Source organism: Herpailurus yagouaroundi, unplaced genomic scaffold (genome assembly GCF_014898765.1).
Source record: "Herpailurus yagouaroundi ecotype Mexico unplaced genomic scaffold, PumYag 77, whole genome shotgun sequence".
NCBI classification, from domain to species: Eukaryota; Metazoa; Chordata; class Mammalia; order Carnivora; family Felidae; genus Herpailurus; species Herpailurus yagouaroundi.
In genome coordinates, this window is record NW_024412388.1 from 19,869,951 (window position 1) to 19,889,163 (window position 19,213).

At 49.1% G+C, this 19,213-nt stretch overlaps 2 protein-coding genes across 3 annotated transcripts in view; both read left to right on the forward strand.

The window, feature by feature from the left end:
- The window catches only part of LIN28A (lin-28 RNA binding posttranscriptional regulator A), a 29,490-nt gene extending 16,517 nt beyond the window's left edge, over positions 1–12,973 (forward strand). Inside the window, exons 2-6 of the mRNA XM_040471532.1 lie at positions 523–542; positions 1,965–2,209; positions 2,301–2,485; positions 11,812–11,996; positions 12,679–12,973. Of these exons, the coding sequence (XP_040327466.1) occupies positions 523–542; positions 1,965–2,209; positions 2,301–2,485; positions 11,812–11,996; positions 12,679–12,898 (855 nt within the window). The 3' untranslated portion in view covers positions 12,899–12,973. The remainder of the gene's footprint in view (positions 1–522; positions 543–1,964; positions 2,210–2,300; positions 2,486–11,811; positions 11,997–12,678) is intronic.
- A 4,376-nt stretch (positions 12,974–17,349) lies between these two features.
- The window catches only part of DHDDS (dehydrodolichyl diphosphate synthase subunit), a 28,987-nt gene continuing 27,123 nt past the window's right edge, over positions 17,350–19,213 (forward strand). For both annotated transcript variants that reach the window (XM_040465886.1, XM_040465894.1), the window contains exons 1-2: positions 17,350–17,466; positions 17,961–18,078. In XM_040465886.1, coding sequence (XP_040321820.1) covers positions 18,016–18,078 — 63 coding nt within the window. In that variant the 5' untranslated portion in view covers positions 17,350–17,466; positions 17,961–18,015. The remainder of the gene's footprint in view (positions 17,467–17,960; positions 18,079–19,213) is intronic.

The window sequence follows — 19,213 nt, forward strand, 5'->3', positions numbered from 1 at the left end:
TTTTTAGGCTGAGTAGTGAAGGGCCACATTTGTCCTCTTTATCACCCAAAGTCCTACCCCCTATCCCGTACACTCAAGTTTTCGTCTTTTGGAGAGCACTCTCCATGTAGGAAAGAGAGGAAAAAAAAATCTCTCCACAACCCCTTGCTCTCCCCTCTTTCCCTTCCCTACCCCCACTCATTCTCTTTCTCTCTTAAATATACACGTGGGCGGGCGGGCGCGCGCGCGCACGCACACACAGACACACACACACGCTCAGGGTGAGAAGCGCGAGAGGTTCTACACACTTGGTGGAGAAGACTGAATTCAGAGCAAGCGGATGCCCCCGAAAGCAGGCTCTGTCTCTTTAAATGGGTTGTAGCAGTGGGGGAGGGGAACTGGCCGGAGCTGGCATTGTCCAGTTTGAACTGAGCACCGGAAGTGAAGGGGCAGGGCCAGGGCCGTGCACTGAGCCCCCGGCCATTGTCCATCTCCGACCAGGGCACTAGCCACCCCCCCTGACCAACCCTCTTTATCTCCCAGAAGGGGAGCTACCTCTTCAAGTAAGGAGATCGTCTACTCCAGTTCCCCCACCAACCCCACCATGGGGAGGGAAGCGCACTTTAGGATGGGACTCTGAAAGAAGGAAGGTCTGGCTACCCAAGAGTGTCCGGAGGACTGGAAGAAATGCCTCCACCCACCTACCCACTTCGTCCCTCTCCCAGCAACGGATAGGGATGGGATTGGGATAGGAACAGGATGAGGGCAGCTGGAGGAGAGAGGAACACACTTCAAGCCTCTTAGGTTTCCTTCTGCTCTCCCAGGAAGCACCACGTGGAGTCAATTTTAGACACAGATTTGGAAGGAAAAAAGGAAGGATTTTTTACACAGAATCAATTAGGAGCACTTTGAGAGATCTAAAAAACAGTCGGAAACTCAGGGAGGGAGAGACATTCAGTCAGAGACAGCGTCTTGAGAGGCAGCGCCTTGGTCAGGACTGGAGATCAGCCGGGCTGGGTCTCCAGCCCCCCCCCCCCCCCCACTTCCCCATCCCAGGCTTCCTAGTGTCCTGAACTCCAGGTCTATCTAAGCACACGGGGGTGGGGGGTGAGAGCGGGTCAGCTCCAAGCAGCCGGGTCAGCTCGGAGGCCTGAAGGGGAAGGGAGGGGGAGGGGCGCTCAAGAGCTGGGGGAGGGGGAGGGCTCATCCATTTCTCCCTTGACAGGTGGTTTGAGTCTCTGATTGGCCAGCGCTGCCAGGCTCACACCTCCCTCCCCCAACTCTCTGGAATGTATAATTATCTGCGCGGGGGGCGGGGGTGGTGTGTGAGTGTGTGTGGGAGCAGTCACATGGTTTTAAAACTACCCCCCCCACAAGCCCCCCACCTGTATGCTGCTTTGGGGACCCCCACTAAGTCCTTAAAGTACAGGATCCCAAATTCCAGGGTCCTCAAGACTTCTAGGGCTGACGGCCCTCATCTCCAGATGTGTGTGTGGGGAGGGGGTGTCAAACCTCAAGGTTCTGAGAAGGGACACCCCAGAGGTGTCAGAGACCACAGCGATGGGGGAGGGCCGGAGCTGGAGCCAGAAGGAAAGGGAGGGGAAAGAAGAGGGAGGGGAGGGGAGGGGAGGGGGCTGCCCGCGGGGGGTTGGGTCATTGTCTTTTAGAATTTGGGAGCCTTTGAAAAGCCGTGGGCCCTCCCACCGCTATTGTGCTGGGGAAGATGTAGCAGCCTCTTCTCCGAGCCACCCCTTTGCCTCCGGACTTCTCTGGGGCCAGCAGCCACCCGACCAGGGGCCCGGGGCCGCGGGCTCAGCCGACTACCATGGGCTCTGTGTCAAACCAGCAGTTCGCAGGTTCGAGCTCGGGACTTACTGGGGACACCTTAGGCTTCAGGGGCGCCCAGGATCCACATAAAAGGGAGGTTGGGAAATGTCCCCCAGCCTGGCCGAAGGACCCTAAGTCTGTGCGGCCTCCTGCTTCAGGGGCCATTTCTGGAGCAAGGAACCCTGGTGTCCCAGCGGCGTGCACGCCGAGGCTACGGGGGCGGGCGGACAGAAGAGGAGGGGCCTGTCCGGCCAGCTATCCCCGGGCAACATGTTGTGGGAAGAGGAGCAAAACTTTTGGGGCAACACTGGCTTCAGTGGAAGCTTGGGGAGCGCGGGAGGCGGCCAGGACAGGTCTTTCCTTGCCAGCTTCTTGGTAGCTACAGCCACCTGGGTGCACACCCGTGGGCTGGACACTCGGGTCTCCCTGCTGGGTCTCGAGAGGGCCCTCCCGATTCCGTGGCCCCCCCAGTTGAGCGCCCTCCCAACCTCCAGGTGGCTGCGCCAAGGCGCCGGAGGAGGCGCCGGAGGACGCCGCCCGGGCGGCCGAGGAGCCGCAGCTGCTGCACGGTGCCGGCATCTGTAAGTGGTTCAACGTGCGCATGGGGTTCGGCTTCCTGTCCATGACCGCCCGCGCCGGGGTCGCGCTTGACCCCCCAGTGGATGTCTTTGTGCACCAGGTGAGACCGATTCTGGCAACTTTGCCGGGGGAAGGGGATGTTGGCGCGCATATTCAAGGTTGGGGCGGACGGACTCGGCTGTTGGATTGAGGGAAACCGTGGGATCTCATTGTGCGCTGGCACCCCAGTTCTGAGTCCCCATTAATTCCAACGGGATGGGGGGCGGGCAGAGCCGATTATCAGCACGCCCACCCCCTTCCCGGAACCCCTCTGGCTTACCACGTGTCTCTTACCTCTTTCCCCTGGGAAGGGGGCAGGGGGCAGGGAGGTGACCCCATGTGGCAGAAACTAAGGTTGTATTGTGCTTGCCGGTGGGGGGAGGGCCAGCAGGCCGGCCAGGGAAGCACATGCCGGTTCTGAGCAGGGCCCTGAGCGCCCAGCGTCTTTCACTAACATGTGAATGGAGCTCCCTGGCGGGAGAGAGGCAGGCAAACCACTCTAGGATCAAACAGGGGTAAAGCTGAAAAGTCAGCTAGGTTCCAGCACCCAGGTGGTCACCCAAAACTAAAGCCCTGAGGCCTGAGTGAGTTTGGCAGATCCTTGAAGAATCTGTTTGGGGGCCTGAAACCTCTTCAGAGTACCCGCCTCTGGCACACAGTTCACCTACTGGGCTTTTGCCGTCCACTTCTTCCAGGAAGGAAAACCTAAGGAGCCCAGGCCTTAGACTCCTGGTCCAGGCTGGGAGGGAGTTAGGTCACAACCCCAAGTTCTCAGTTAAAGCAAGGCAGCCCAGTGGGGGTGAAATTCAGTGTCGCAGGGCAGGGGGTGGAGGGAGGCTAGCCTCTGGACCTATTCTCTGCTTGGCATTTATGGCCCCAGACAGCCATTGATTGCTGTCCTAACATTCCGGCCTCGAACAAGGAGCCAGAGACTTCAGGTTTCCCTCCTCCCTGGCTGCCTCTTCCTCTCACCCTCTCCTAAATATCTTAGAAGTGTCCCAGAGGTCCTGGGACACCAGCCACCCATAACAACCACATAAAGGAAGTTGCTGCTGGTGTCCCTTCCACCTTTGGAGGTTTCATGTTGGATCTGGGAAGGAGAAATTGATGATCTCAGGTCCAGTAGGTTGACACCCAGGCCGGGCAGGGAGGGGTTACTTCGGGGAGGTTGGCTTTAGGAGCTGAGGGGGAGGGGAAAGGAGGATGTGGGGATTAAGGGTTGGAGCCTGAGGGATGGTATTCTGGAGGGGGAGGGGTGAAGAAGGGAGATCCTGGGTGGACTGGTCCGAGGCAGCAGGGAAGTCTCCCGAGCATGGCCTTCAATGAGGACACAGAGTGGGGGGAAACAAGGGTGATAATGGGATGCAGGGAGGCACTTAATGTTGGGTACCTTGGAGTCACTGGACTACTCGAACATCTGCTGGGAGGGTATACAGCAGGATGCTTAGCCACCTCCTTGCTGTGTCCTCGACCTCCCCCCCAGTCTTAACGCCCCCCCCCCATCAGACAACTAGTTCTGGCTAGTGGCTTTGCCCCCCTCCCTGTCTCATTTACATATGTGAATGATAACCCTCAGGAAGTAATTGTGGGAGAATGCAGGGAATTGGCCTCTTTAGATCTATTAAATCACTTTATTACAGGAACCAGCTTTGAATGGCCCTCCTCAGCGGGGTAGCCAGCTCTCCCACTCTTCCATTTATCTGATCACAAAGAGATTAAAATCTCTTGGTCTGGAGACGGACTGGACAGCTTCCCCAACTTTGGGAGGCTTGGAGTAAAAGAGACCCCAAATTTTGTTGCCTCCCTTCCAAAGGCTGCTGAATAGGATCTGGGAGGAATGTAGCCCCTCATCATCTGGGTTTCCTTGGTGATATCCAAATCCCAAGGAAGGTGTTCCCGAACAAATGAATCTGTGCCTCAGTCCACTTAACCTTAGGATCAAAAGCAAGTGGAAAATATTGGGTGGCATAGAGGAAAGCAGGGACCTTCAGGTTTTGGGGAGGGGAGCCTGCGCCATGCTCCTTCAGATGGGGTAGCTGGGAGATAACCTGGACTTGGGGATCTTGGAATGTCCAAGGACATTCCACAGTGGAATAAGTTATCAAGAGGGAGTGGGGCTGGGATGAGGACTTGAGAATTTAGTCCCCTAACACCCTCCACGAAACAGTTCTAGAAGGACAATGACTGGAAGTTCCCTGAGCCTATGGAGCAAGCGGCCGGAGCTTGGGGTGATCTCAAAACTCTATGGTAGCGGTTAGACTGGTGATTACAATCCCTGCACTTGAGGAATGTGGAATATCTCTTGGGGGCTCTACTGGAGAAGAATTCAGTAGATGAAGGATGATCCCTAAAAATTTTTCTAGGGAAGGAAAATGTTCCCAGTGTGTGCATGGGGGGTAAGGCACTCTCTTCAGCAAGAAAACCTCCCCTCCTTTGGCTGCTGGTGGTGGGTACCTCGGAGCCTGATGTGGTGAGAAGGATAATTGTCCTAAGATAAACATCTGCCAGGAGGGAGGATCGGGAAGCCCCTTTCTAAGAAAAGAGGAAGAAGGGGGGAAAGCAATTTAACATTTTCCTTTCCAAGGCTGGGCTTATTTGGTTCCCGACACACTCTTCTTTCTCAAATGCATTATGCACCCCCAGCAGTGGATAAGTAGGAAAGAAAACTTGCCCTTCGCCTTAAAGGGGAAAAAAAGAAAAAGGTGAAGAGATTTCTCTAAACAATCCTTTTATTCAGACACAGATTTTCAGATCTAGAACTCTCTGCTTGTCCCCAGGGTTAGGTGAGTTTATGAATCCTAATATTGGCAGATGGCCAGCCCTTAAACCGAGGTTTCTCAACCTCAACACTGTTGACATATTCTGAGGATAACTCTTTGTTCAGAGCATCCCTCGGTTGTGACAACCCAAAATGTCTCCAGACATTGCCAAATGCCCCCTGGGAGGCAAAACCCCCCTCAATTGAGAAACGCAGTTCTACAGGGAACGGAGGTGCAAGAAAGCACTAAACTATTTTCCTAAGATTCACTAAGAATTTTGAAATCTTAATAGCCATTTTAAGAGTTTTGGTTTAACTCATGTTTCCTGTGGCTCAACTCCCAAACCCCCAAGACTTGTAGAAATTTGAAAACAAGAAAATTCCTCCCTGCTTCTACAGCTGCTCAGAATCCAAATATGTTTAAAATGGCTTTCCAGCTAAAATACTGTATTGGAAGGCCTGGAGGCAAAAGAAGACCCCAAATCTGACCGAGGGACCGAGTTTGGGTCAGGAGAAAAAATTTCAATAGAGAAACTGTGGAAACAGCTGAAGCCACGTGGCTTGCTTTTTCTGAAAAGGATGAGTGGGAGAGAGCGACTCAGGCAGGATCTGGATTAGGAATTTCTGGATGGGGTGGGGAGGGGAGAATGTAGAGGGAGCTTTCTTCCCACCTGGTTTATAACCTTGTTGGTGCCTCTGATTACTCACCTCATATCTAGTCAGTGATGTGCTGGTCTTATCTCCTCCTCTGACCTATAAGCTCTTTGAAGAAAGGGACTAGCTGTCTAGTTTCCTAGTATGGACTTGGTGGGCAGAAGGAACTAATATGAAGAAGTAAGGAGTTCCTGAATTGGGAGGACAAGTTTGGGGTCCTGGTCAGTAGAGGTCTTCCTCCAGAGAGAAAGACTGGACATAATAAGGGAGGGAATGTTACTGTTCTCTCTCTGAACTGATGTCTAGAATAGGGCTGGGCTCTTCATGCAGCATGAACTGGAGTGAATGTCAAAAGTGTTGAGACCCAGATAGGACTCTAATTTTTGCTTATGGACGTGAAGCCACAGGTTTGGTGGTGATTTGTTAGTTTTTCATTTTCACCTTAATGGGAAAGAAATCAGACTAAAGTAAGTGAATCATTTTGATTTTCAGAAAGTTGGTAGAGTCTGAGCATTATGGAATCTTCTTGGGTCCTTGTCTTTCTGAAAAGCCATGCTTTCTTGACCGTGGCCCAAGTAAAGGCTGTGCCACCATCCTGAGCAAGTTTTCAATAGAAGAAACTTGGAACCTTTTTAGCTGGTGACACTGCCTTGCCCCGGAAGTGGTTTTTTAGTGACTTTCCCCAGGGCAGGGTTGTTTCTTGAACATTCCTAACCAAACTATCACCAGGTCCTCACCCTACTAGAATTCCCTGTTATATTTGGGGGAAACTGCTCTAGGCAAAACCACCACCCCTCCCTTCTTCCTGCAAGCTGGAGTAACAATTACTATCTATATTAAGTCTGGGGTCAGGAGGTATGGGAGAGGAAGAGAGAATTTTCAGGAACAGTATGAAATTTGTACAGATTCATTTTAAATTATCTCAGCTTGGAGTTAAATTAATTCAGACAGGAAATCAAAGTCCAAGAAGAGTTAGTGGCTTTTGTAAATGGCAGAGAACATAAGAACAATTGGGTTTCTGGCTTTAAAACTCCAGGACGCTTTCTTCTGCACCCTTTGAGTGGGTGGGGACCTGGTGAGAAGTCAGCGCCCTATCCTTGAAAGTTCAGTCCCCTTAACTGCTTCCTGAGGACCGAGGATGCCTGCCCTAAGAAGCTGGGGAGATAAATCTCTGGTTCACAGTTCAAAACCAAGCAACTCTCCTCTCCAGTCTCCCTCTGGCTGCCTTTATGCTGACAGCTGATGAGCAGCACCATCTGGTGGAGAACTCCAGGCAGTAACTGGTGGTCCTGGCTGTGTCTGAGCAGAGGTGACTGGTGGGTGTTGTCTCTGCTGGCAGCCTTTGGTTCCAGACAGATCTCTTTCCTCAACCCTCCCTGACATATCATCAAATAAACTGCTTCTGGTAGAACCGGTTGGTTTCCTAGCCCCTACCAAACCCTACCTTCAGGAATGAAGCCCAGGTAGGACTATGGGGACAATTCGGGACTGAGTCATTTCTTCCATCTGCTTCCTTTACTTCTATGTGGCTATCAGAAAGTTTTAATATCTACATCTAACATGTTTATTTACAAATATGACTTGCATTATACTGCATAGCACTGGCTGTAGGGTCAGGCTGATGGCAATCAGTGCACTGAATTTGGAGAACGCTTTACTTCTCTGCTTCCATGACTTCAGCTGTAATATGGGGTCATAATGAGGCCTATCTGACAGACTTGATACGAAGGTTCAATGCATTACAACATGTGATGTGCTTAGAGCTCTCCTTAGCCTATAGTAAGCTTAGATGAATATCAGCAGTTTGGGGCGGTGGACAACTTGGTTTATTCCACAAATATTTGTGTATGGCTAGGCACTTGGAACTGAGTGGATAGATACTCACTCGACAGTCTGGAGCTGGAATGGGCCTGAGTGATGCAGAAAAACCGGGAGTGCGACCTTTGATCTCTGGGACCAAAGCAAGTTTCCCCCAAATTCTGCCTGCCACTTCTGCAGAAAGGAGCAATGTGACTAAAACCGGGCAATGTTGGGGCTGGTTATCATGAAGTCTGATCCCCTGCTTTTGCAAATGATTAAAGAACCAGCATGTGTCTGACTTCCACAGAGCAAGTTGTGGGAAACTCGGGTTCCTGTGTGCTTTTCACAACACCATGTTCCCTAAGCTCCTTCGTATCAACTGCTGCTGAAGCCAGCGGTCGATGCTGGATGGAGTATCTGATACGGGAAAGGGTGGTGGAGGCCGTGGTGAGGTATTAAGGAAGCAGAAGGTCGAAGTATTTAACTGGCCTAAGTCCTTCCCTGCCATCCAAAAAAAGAAAGGTCTCCTTGCAACTGTTTTCTGTCTGATTAAATGCCATCCTCCCCTGCGGAGTGGGCTCCTTGTGGGCTGCCTGCCCTCCTGCCTTGAACAAATTGGGTGAGGAAGATAGGAAGGAAACCTGCTTCCCCCACCAACCTTGAAAATAATTTACCTGAATAAATGGCCCTCATTCGGGTTCCCGCATAGAGGATTTGACCGAAGGTAACATAGAGGGGTTCCTGTGTCCTTCTATCCCTGGAAGCCTGGGATGGCAGGGCAGGGAGAAGTGAGGATGCCTGCTGGCGGTGACTTTGGCCGACCCAGCAGGCTTGACTGGAAGAAAGGTGTCTCTATCCATTTCTCTCAGTGACCATAACCCCATTATGGAGAGGAAGGAACTGATGAATGTGGGGTAGGGGGGAGTCGGGGGAGCCGGGGAAGCTACAGCCTCTGGAACTCCAGGAATCTGACCACCAGAACCAACCAGTGTCAACTCTTTGTTTCCTGGGGCTGGGCTCTATTGGGGGAGCTCAAGCTTTGCCCCTCCCCCCCCCCCAGGCCTTTTCTTTTTTGGCGGGGATGGGGAGAGGGGCGGGGCCCTGCTTTGTGTGTGGTTGGGGGTGGGGTGGGGGTGGTAGCAAGAATTTCAGGCTCCTTTCTGATGCTGGCCCTGTGAGGCCAGCTCAGTGGGGCTGCACAGCGATTACCTATCTGATAAGAGAGGAATTCAAACTATGTGTTGTAGAAAGGGGCAGGGTGGGGGGGGGCAGGGAGCCACCCCTGCAGACCACCAGTCTAAATCTCTGCGGTAAGGTCCCTGCAGGGTTACATTTTTAAATTTGACAGTCTTAAATAAACCTCAAATCCTCCGGTGATGGAGTGGGTGACCTGAGAGGACCAGTCAGTTTCGTATTGCCCCCACTGGTATTCTCTTGTTCTCACAGTGAGCCTAGGAGGTGTAGATGGGTATAAAAACCCATCTGAGTTTCCACAGTTAGCACTAAAAACCCGAGTTAAAATTTTGAGCCTCTTGACACTCCGTTCTCACTGTTACCCTGCCCTGATCCAGTCTGAAGAGGTTGATGATAATTGCCACTCACTGAGGATTTATGTGTGATAGGCTATGTGTTAACTACTCTTCATGCATAAAACCTCATAGGGCCACCATAAAATTAATACTTGCTCCATTTTATAGGTTAGCACAGAAAGGAGGAAACAGGTCTCAGACTCCAAACCCTTGTTCTTAATCACTTATCTGCTGAATCACAGCTGGAACTAGGAGTGTCCCGGCCTCCGAGTCCACTAGGCAAATGGGAGGACCTGGGATTGTACCTCCTGACAACTGGTTTATCCCAGCTGAATAAGAGACCAGCCATATCTGCCTTCAAATCAAGGTCGATTCTGTGCAACAGGAAAGGGGAAAGGGCCCTTCACCTTTCTGCCGTGTTTTTAGTTCCTGCCTTAATGCTCTGCCCCTTGCCTCACATCATCATTGGGGGAGGGGAGAGGTCATCACGTCCCCTGGCTGTTCCTGGGAGAATAAAAAGGAAGGGAAAGGATATTCCTATGGTGGACCTGGTGGACAAAAGCTACAGATAATACATGAAATATTTGCTGAGCATTCCCGATGTTACCCCAATTCTCTGAAGGATCTGAGGTCCAGACCTGCATGATTGACTAAGGTCATGCAGCCAAAAATTGGTACAACCAGCATTTCGTGAACTCTACGGTGTGTCTGGCACTCAGCCCTATGCTCTTTTATCCAATTACCTCCATGGGATCTTTGTCTTAAGCAATGCCATCTAAATTAAAACAACAATGTCCACGATTGAGAAAGTGGGAATCCAGGCTGGCTAAAGAGCATGTCTCACCTAAGTCCCAGTTTGAAATATTCCTCCTACCAACCACCACCTGCGTAATATAAGAGTGCTACTTATTCATGTTCCCTCACGTCAAGACTAGGTGCACAGTGATCCCTTTTGCTTCTCTGATCCCTATTTTCTACGACTACACCTTGTTGACATTTGACACACTCTTTGGATATTTTACTCTAATGGAGTAAGCTATAATGAAGTCTGTTCTGGGGAGAGGCTTTCACTTCCACTAATGTGTTGCTGTTGATGCATTAAGTGGCAAGGTAGAATGGACTGTGAGTTTTGAATCGGGACCCTGGGTTCTTCTGACCCGCTTATTGCCTCTCAACTAGCTATGTGATAACTCCCTATTTTGGGGAAGGCTGCCGGGCTCTCTGCAAGTGTCGATATTTTTAAATTTTAATATAAACATGTAGTCTATTAATGGGGTTGTTCCAAACATGCTAGATCTTTTTTCCTTCATCGCTATGACCCGGTTGTCTTTCCAAGTCAGACAATTCAGATTTACCTCTTGGTTCATTAATTCATCCAGAAATGTATTAGGCATTATATTCTGTGATTCTTTTTTTCTTACTGATTTATAGTAGCTTTTTATAGTTTTATCAGTCTATCTGTCTTGACTTGTACAGGTTGTTCCATACTTTAACATTTTGATATTTAATTTCTCTGGAATGTAGTTTGCATACAAGTGCTATAAAAGTGTAGAATTCTGGCTTGATAGCTAAAACAGATAGGTAATTTTCTTGACGGTATTGAACTGTTGCCCTTCCCTGTTGATTTCTCTATATATACTTGAACTTCCTAGTGGGCTTTCCCTTATAAACTTACTGATTCATCAGGTTTGGTCATACTGTCTTTTCTCTTTAACTTGCCAGTAACATCGTGTCTAAATCATAGGTTACAGGTATCAAGCACCATTATCACTAAATATTTCAGTGTGTGTTTTTAAAACTCAGGTCATTGTCTTTCACAATCTCAGTGCAAAGATCAAAATCTGGGGGGGGGGGACCTGGGTGGCTCAGTCGGTTGAGCATCCGGCTTCGGCTCACGTCATGATCTCACGGTTCGTGCATTCCAGCCCCACGCTGGCTCTGTGCTGACAGCTCAGAGCCTGGAGACTGCTTTGGATTCTGTGTTTCCCTCTCTCTCTGCCGCTCCCTGCTCACACGCGCGCTCTCTCTCTCTCTCTCTCAAAACAAAAACAAAAATTAAAAAAAAGAGAGAGAGAGAGAGAGAGAGACAGGGCGTGAGCAGGGGAGGAACAGAGAGAGAAGGAGACACAGAATACGAAGCAGGCTCCAGGCTCTGCGCTGTCAGCACAGACCCCGACGCGGGGCTCGAATCCACGACCTGCGAGATCATGACCTGAGCCAAAGTCAGCCGCTCAGCCTTCTGAGCCACCTATCTTGTTTTTTTTTTTTTTTTAACTCTACACCCAGCATGGGGCTTGAACTCACAACTCTGAGATAAGAGTTTCATCCTCTGCTGACCCAGCCAGCCAGGCGCCACTATTTGTTGATTTCTCATAAATGTTACGTTTAAGAATTTTCCATCTGTTCTACTTTTGTCTAAATGACAAGAGCTACAAAAAAGTTATGGCATCTGTTTATGTAATGATTATTCTTTGTTAATGTAACATGGATCGCTTGTTCTTAATTGTGGTAGCTCTTTGAGTGGATAATTTCTTACTGATAACATGGAAATAGTATCACACTTGTACCTTAAAGAACGCGTGTATGCAGTTTTTTGGTGGAAGAATGGAGACTAACATTAAAATCTACCATGTTTCCCTTCCCCAGAGCAAGCTGCACATGGAGGGCTTCCGGAGCCTCAAGGAGGGTGAGGCCGTGGAGTTCACCTTTAAGAAGTCTGCTAAGGGCCTGGAGTCTATCCGGGTCACGGGCCCCGGTGGGGTGTTCTGTATTGGGAGCGAGAGGCGGCCCAAAGGGAAGAACATGCAGAAGCGCAGATCAAAGGGAGACAGGTATGGACGGGAAGGTGGCTGGACTAGGGAGAGTTCTCCCAATCTAGCCCCGTTCTTGGGCCAGGATGCCAAAGACACAATGAAGCCTGCAGTCCCTGGCAACGTGTGGGTGTTTGGCGTTTCTGCCTTAGGGTATGGGAGATGAGGAAAGGGCTGTAGGTGAGAAGGGCACTTAATTATTTCAGAAGCAAAGAAGATCACAGATGGGAAAGTCTAAGTGATGGGGACAAGATGGTGGATGTACCTGTTGCTTCTTCACTAGGTCTCCAAGTGGCTAGTTTCTTTTGTCTTTGCTCTGTGCTGGAGCAGGTCATATAGTTGCCTGACTCCTTTAATTTTCTCTCTTTTTAGTGAATGACTGGTACAGTTTCTTAAGCGTATGGTAGTGTCTTCCCTATCTCGTGAATTGCCGTTCCCAGTTGGGGTCCATGACTTCCCGTCCTTGATTATTTCAGAATTTTCAAGTGGACATAAATCTGAAGATCCCATCTAGACAATGACAGATTTGGGAAGAACTTAGAGGTATCTAGTCCTAGTCCTAAATCTTCCTTTTGTAAGTGAGGAAATTGGTTTCCAGGGAGGAGAGTGAGTATAGTAACTGATCAGAGCCCAGGTGTCCTCACTCAGAGGAAGGCTTCTGCTCTCGCTCCTTTCTCAACTTTACCATCCTGCTTTGTACTAGGTGCTACAACTGTGGAGGTCTAGACCACCATGCCAAGGAATGCAAGCTGCCACCCCAGCCTAAGAAGTGCCACTTCTGCCAGAGCATCAGCCACATGGTGGCCTCGTGTCCACTGAAAGCCCAGCAGGCCCCCAGCTCACAGGGAAAGCCAGCCTACTTTCGGGAGGAAGAAGAAGAAGAGATCCATAGCCCTGCCCTGCTCCCAGAGGCCCAGAATTGAGCTACAGTGGGTGGGGGCTATGCTTTTGTGATCAGGAAGTTTTGAGGAGCAGGCATCGATCGGCAGAGTGGAGAAAGTGGGGACAGGGTGGGTAGGGGGCAGCTGGCGCTGCCATGTGTCTCAGGCCGGGGTCCACAGCATCACCCCCTCTTCCTTCTTGGCAGGGTAGGGGGAAGGGGTGAGGCAAATGAACTCCAACCATGCTCTATCCAAATGCTTGTGAGCGTGTTCTGGGGAAAATCTCTCCCCGTGTGCTTTAGCTGAGTCTCCGCCCCCCAGATCTCCAGCTTCTGAAAGTGGTCTGGATAGGGAAGTTGTTTTCCTTTCAAAGAAGGATACGTAGTAATAATTTTTCCCATGCCAGAATGTAAAGATCAAGCATGAGACCAGATGGATGGGCCCAACCCACGGAGCACTACTTTCTGTGGGAGGGAATCTCTCAAGGGTAAGGCAGGGTTTTTTCCACAACTTGTCCCCTACCCCGCTCTTGGGATAAGATGCTGAGAACTCTCCCGAGCAATGGGTTGTGACCGCAGGCAAAGGGATTGACTGTTGGGTGAACAGCTGCAGACCTGCTGTTCCTAAGCTTACTCCCACCCCATTCTGGGCCGATAGAATTTTATTTATTTGCTCCCTTGGATGACCGCACCTTGGGCCCCACTTTCTCCAGGATGCCAACTGCACTAGCTGTGTGCGAATGACGTATCTTGTGCATTTTAACTTTTTTTTTCGTAATATAAATGTTCTGGTTTTGTACTTTTGTGTATTTTAATCTTAAGGCCCTCGTTCCTGCACTGTGTTCTCAGGTACATGAGCGATCTCAGGGATAAGTCGGCAGCAGCTTCAGGTCTGCACGGCAGGAATACTGTTTGTTTTATCATCAGGGAGAACAACTATTTGGAGTGCATAGCCTATTGAACTACCTCATTTTTGCCAAATAGAACTGGCTTTTCTGCCATAGTGTCCTCTTAAAAACCCCTCCGCCTTCAATGTTCCATGGGAGACTAGGTTTTGGCTCAGTTGCCCCCATGACTTGATCTCTTTCTAACGGAAGACTGGAAATTGGTCCGAACAGGAAAAGGTGGTACAGGAAGGTTTGAAGAGGCTGCACCGAGCCAAAAGGTGCAGAGCCAAAGCCAAGGTTAGGAGAGGGCTGTCTATAAGTATAGTAAAGGATTTCTGTTCCAGACTTCTAATCCCAGGGCACGGGACTCACTTTACATACCAGATCCATCCTTCACTGGATTGGGCTAGGCCTACCATGCACAACAGGGTGTGTGTGTGTGTGTGTGTGTGTGTGTGTGTGTGTGTGTGTGAGAGAGAGAGAGTGTGTGTGTGTGTGTGTGTGTGTGTTTAAAAAAAAAAAGAGTTGGTAAGAATAGCTTTAAGAACAATACCTCTGTACCCATCTTGAGCTGCCCAGGGATGGATGTATGAAGCAAAGGCTAAATTTCTCAACTTTTGTAAATTCTGGGCTTTTCTTATTGGCTTCCAGAGAGACCATAAGCCATGGCGTTGTGGTGCCCAGAGCCAGTGTCCTGCCCTGCTGTAGCAGTGATTAATGTCGTGGTAGCTAAAGGAGAAAAGGTTTCGTTTACATGCTGTGAGATCACCACAAACCTACCTCACTGTGTTGAAACGGGGCAAATGCAATAGAACGCATTGGGTGATGTGTGTCTGATCCTGGGTTCTTGTCTCCTCCAATCGCTGCGCCCCCCCCCCCCCCCAACTGCTAGTTATATCGTATTTGTCTGGGTTTTGTAGGACTTCACGAATAGCTGATTGGGTGATTGCTAGGTGGTCTGGTTTGTGTAAATATAAAGTGTTGGTCTTCTCCATGTTCTTTTGGGGTTTTATTGTTTACAAACTTTTTTGTATTGAGAAAAATAGCCAAAGCATCTTTGACAAAAGGTTCTGCACCAGGAAGAGAATCTGGAACATAGCTTGGTGACCCCTCTTAAAGTGTGGTGGTCTTGAACCATCCTTTCTTTTGTGTTTCCTTCCCCTATTTCCTATTTTGGACCAGATCTTCTATTCTTAAAACTTGACTCCTACCCTATCCCCCTCCCCAAAACAGCCCCCCTCCCACATATACCTTTAAACCCTGAAAAAGCTATAAACACTCCATCCCTTGTTCCTAATATCTTGTGTCAAGACCATTCCTTGATGTGATTCATACCAATACACTTGTATTTGAATGGATCAACCCTACTGTAATCTCTAATCTTAGGGTAGAGAGAAGCAAAAGCAACGAGGGGGGCCTTCCATGTAGAAATAGGGTCTGGAGACCAAGAAAGGGAAGATGAATGTATAATCCAAGTCACTCAGGAATTTTTATGCAGGTGCAAGAAACTTATGTCAAAGTGGCCACAAGATTGTTTAATAGGAGACGAACGAATGTAACTCCATGTTTACTGCTAGAAACCAAAGCTTTGTGTGAAATCTTGAACTTATGGGGGTGGGTTGGGGTAGGAAAGCTTGTACCTATCTGTTCTTTCCCTGATCCCTTCCCCTCATTTCTTGAACTGCAGGAGACTGAGCCCCCTTGGGCTTTAGTGACTCCATCTCTGGGGGGTGTTTATGTGGTTGATTTTGCTGTGCCGGGTACTTTCCCCACCTGCTATTGTTTTGTAATACACATGCTGACCCTTTTCCCTTCTCTTTTTACCCTGGGAAAATCCAATGAATAAATAAAAAGTTATTGGTACTGAAACTGTCCTCTTGTCGGATATTTAGGGTGTTTGTCTTCCATAATTCCCACCTTCTTGGATTGGGACTCAGAAGTCACAGAAGAACCATTAAGTTTCCTGTTCAGCCATTTTGTTAGAAATGAATCCTGAAAATTCAGTCCTCTTAGCACCTCATTACAGTGGATTTTTGTTTCTAGTTAAGGCCTCTTGTCCTTTTCCTTGGAAGCTGCCACATTCAAGAGGGGATTAGGAGCTTGGCATGCATAAGAATGGGGTTGCCTGTGCCACTGGCTGGGATGAAAGGATGGGGCCATGGCTTGGGGCATGAGACCCTAATACTTTCTCCCCTGCTCCTCAAAGCCTTTTACAAATCTTAATTAATTAACCCCCTGTAGCACCCCAGGGAGGGGAATATGTGGAACTAGGGAAATTGAGGCCAGAGGAAGTAACACTGATTAGCTATACAAAAACGTTAACATTTTATTGGAGTGCAAGTGTGCTAGCCTTCTAATGAACATTGTATTTTAAAACATCTAGTTCCCCCACCCCCAAGGGAAGGATTTAAGAAGAAAAAAACTTGCTTGGAGGCATGCCATTTATTACACAAAGTGCACAGAAACAGCAGAACAAGGCCAAGAAATTACATACCCACTCCAGAGATTTCACGCCCAAAAGTCAAAGCTGACCATGGAAGCTGCTAAAAGTAGCAAACTATTACAGGGCTTCAGTAAATGGTCTTCTGCAAAACTGAAGTAATCAGCTAGGCTGAAACTTAGCTCCCAGGACGCAAAGCAGGAAGGATGGAAAAGCTTAAGACTATTCGTGGGTGGGTCACTCATCTCTAGGGCTTTCTTTGATCATGTGTGTTAAAAGTAACCCTTTCATCAGACACATGATGAACTGGGAGTTACCAGTGCAGCAACTCTTCCTTACCTTGTTCCTCGGATGAGATTACAAAGTGAGAAACTACAAGGTTCTTTGGAAATTGTAAAGTTGGGGTTTTTTTTTCCCCTGCTTTTCTAATTTTCAGAAAATTGAACTCAGTTCCTTTTGTGAGTGCTCAAATTCCTGCAACAGTTTTCCTTAAAGGTTTGGTACAGAGCTTAATGCCTATGATTTTTCTATCAAGGTTAATCGATGGCCTCTCAGTTATTAGTCATTCTTAGAGCAGAGCTTTCTGGCCTCAACCCTATTTTGAGTTCCTCTGGGTAGGTCCTGAGAATCTGAAAATCTTAAAATATGAGTGCACAAATCAGCACAAAATGGATTGATAGTAAGTGGGTCTGTGAGACTGACTAGAGCTAGGAATTTACCAAATGATTAAAATCCACTAAACAAAACTGCAAACAGTAAATACAGGATTTGAAAGACTTGGGCCAGGTCTCTAGGCCTTCCAGCGTGCGGGACACCGCCCAAACTCCTTTCTCAGCAGTCCCAAACTGCCACCAGCGGCTGTAACGCCCTTGCGCTTCGGCATGGGGATCCCCGAATTCTCGCTCTTTAGGGGAGCCCGCCCGAGGCCTCCCGACCTGCGGAGAGATACAGACCTCTCCGCTCCCCGAGGCGATCTCAGCCCCGCCTTTCCCGGCCGGGTCCCCAAGCACGTGGCCCGGAACCCGCCCGCCCCACTCGGTCACGTGAGCGCAGCTCTTCCCTGCCCCGCCTCCGGGAGTGCGACTTTAGGCCGGAACGTTAGCACCGCCCCTCCTCCAAGCCCGCAGGCGCAGGGCCCGACACCGCCCATTGGGTGGCGGGAGGGGGCGTGTTCCAGCGCCCGGCGATGACATATTCTTCCAGCGCCACGTCGTGAGGAAGTGTCGAGCCACTGGAGCAGCCGGAAGGTTCCGGGTGGAGTGGAGCAGGTGCTGGGTTTAAGCGGTGAGCGAGAGAGGAGAGAGGTGACTGGGCGGGATGGGGCGGGGGGGGGCGGCTGTGGGAGAAACAAAGGGGCTAGTGGAGGAGATGATTGAGGGAATGATAATGGGGAGACCTCTGAGGTTGGAGGTGTCGGGTGCAACCCCTGAGGGGGTTGGTGTGTTGGAACGCAGAATGAGAAAGGGTCTCTGGGAGGATGGAGAAGGAAGAAGCGGGGAAGGATCAGGATGCAGGCACTGTGGTGTGGCAGGAAGGCGACTTGGATGTCCGAGAAAAGTCGGTGCAGTTTCCAAGGAAAAGAGAATAGCAGCAACGTCTACCAAGCCAGAACTAGGGAAAGGCCTCTACCCCAAAGGTCTCATTCGCTATAAACTCTGGGTGGTGAAGAGTTATAGGCTTAGACCAGTGTCTTTGGATCCTAATGCTGGCTACTCTGCACAGTCATCTGAAGCTGTTTGCAAGCTTTGGTGATTTGTTCTCTTTCTTGTTTATCCAAGGTTACCGGGCTGGTGTCTTCTTGTTCTGGGCTCATCCTCTGCCAGGGCAGGAGCTATGTCATGGATCAAGGAAGGAGAGTTGTCGCTTTGGGAGCGGTTCTGTGCCAACATCATAAAGGTGAGTACCAGTTGGCCTGCTGGTTAGTTGGGTAATCTTGTGTCAAAACCTGTTATTAACATGGAGTAGTAATCCATGATGTTAAGTGGAATTTAGCAATGGAACCGAAGAGTCTGAATTGCAAGGTAACTTCCAGGTCTGTGTTTCTGGCAGGTAATTGTCCTAATTTTCATGCTTTCAAGAACCCCGGGACCTCCCAATATCATAGACTGTTAGGTCTTCCTTACAGTTCGAAGTTTGTTACTTGGAACTTTGATCTATTTTTCCTTGTACTGTTCTCTGGATTTAGATAGAATAATCTTTCCTTGATGTGGCAGTAGAGAATGATGGTTAAGAGTTTGGGCTCTAGAGACAGACAAACAGACCAAAAGTCCCAGTGTATCATGTATTAACCCTGTGACTTTATATAGTTGTTTTTGGATGAGAGGAAACATAACACCAAAAATAGCACTCTGTCTAGCAGTTCTTAATTACTGCTATTACTGGGGCTGTTTTCAGCCATTTGAGGACTATGATCATTCCAGTTTCTACACCCCCTTACTTCCCCAAATCTTGCCTCTGCTTCTTCTCTAGGAATCGCAACAATTTATATTTTGTCCATATAACAGGTTTGAGATTTAAGCCAGCCAGCCTGATTTTTGTCTTTCAACCACAGACTGTCAAGCAGTGGGTAGCAGTGAATTTAGGAGTCAGCAAAGCCTTATACTAACCTCCCCCCACTCCCCTCCCCCCCACATACACACTCACACACAAATGCCAAATGATCTCAAGCAGGCAAGCAAGTAGAAAGTATCTTTTTGGGGAACTACTGCAGTCATGTGTTGGGAAGAACAAACTACATGATTTGACTGGAAATTTTTATTTTTTTTATTTTTTATTCTACAACTTGAGGACAAAAGTCAAAACTGTTGGAGAGGTGCAAAGGAAGCAGTCAGTGAAGAGGCCCTAAGGCCAGTGAAATTAGGCTAAGGAGTGAATTTTTGCTGTGATAGACAACTAAAGGCTGCTATACGCCAGATGAGAAGTTTTGTTGGCCCCCAAAATGTCTTTTTTGTTTGCTTTGAAATGGCTCCTGACATTTTGATACAAGTCCTGATGCTTGGCTTCTCTTATGTAATTGGAAGATCAGTGACGT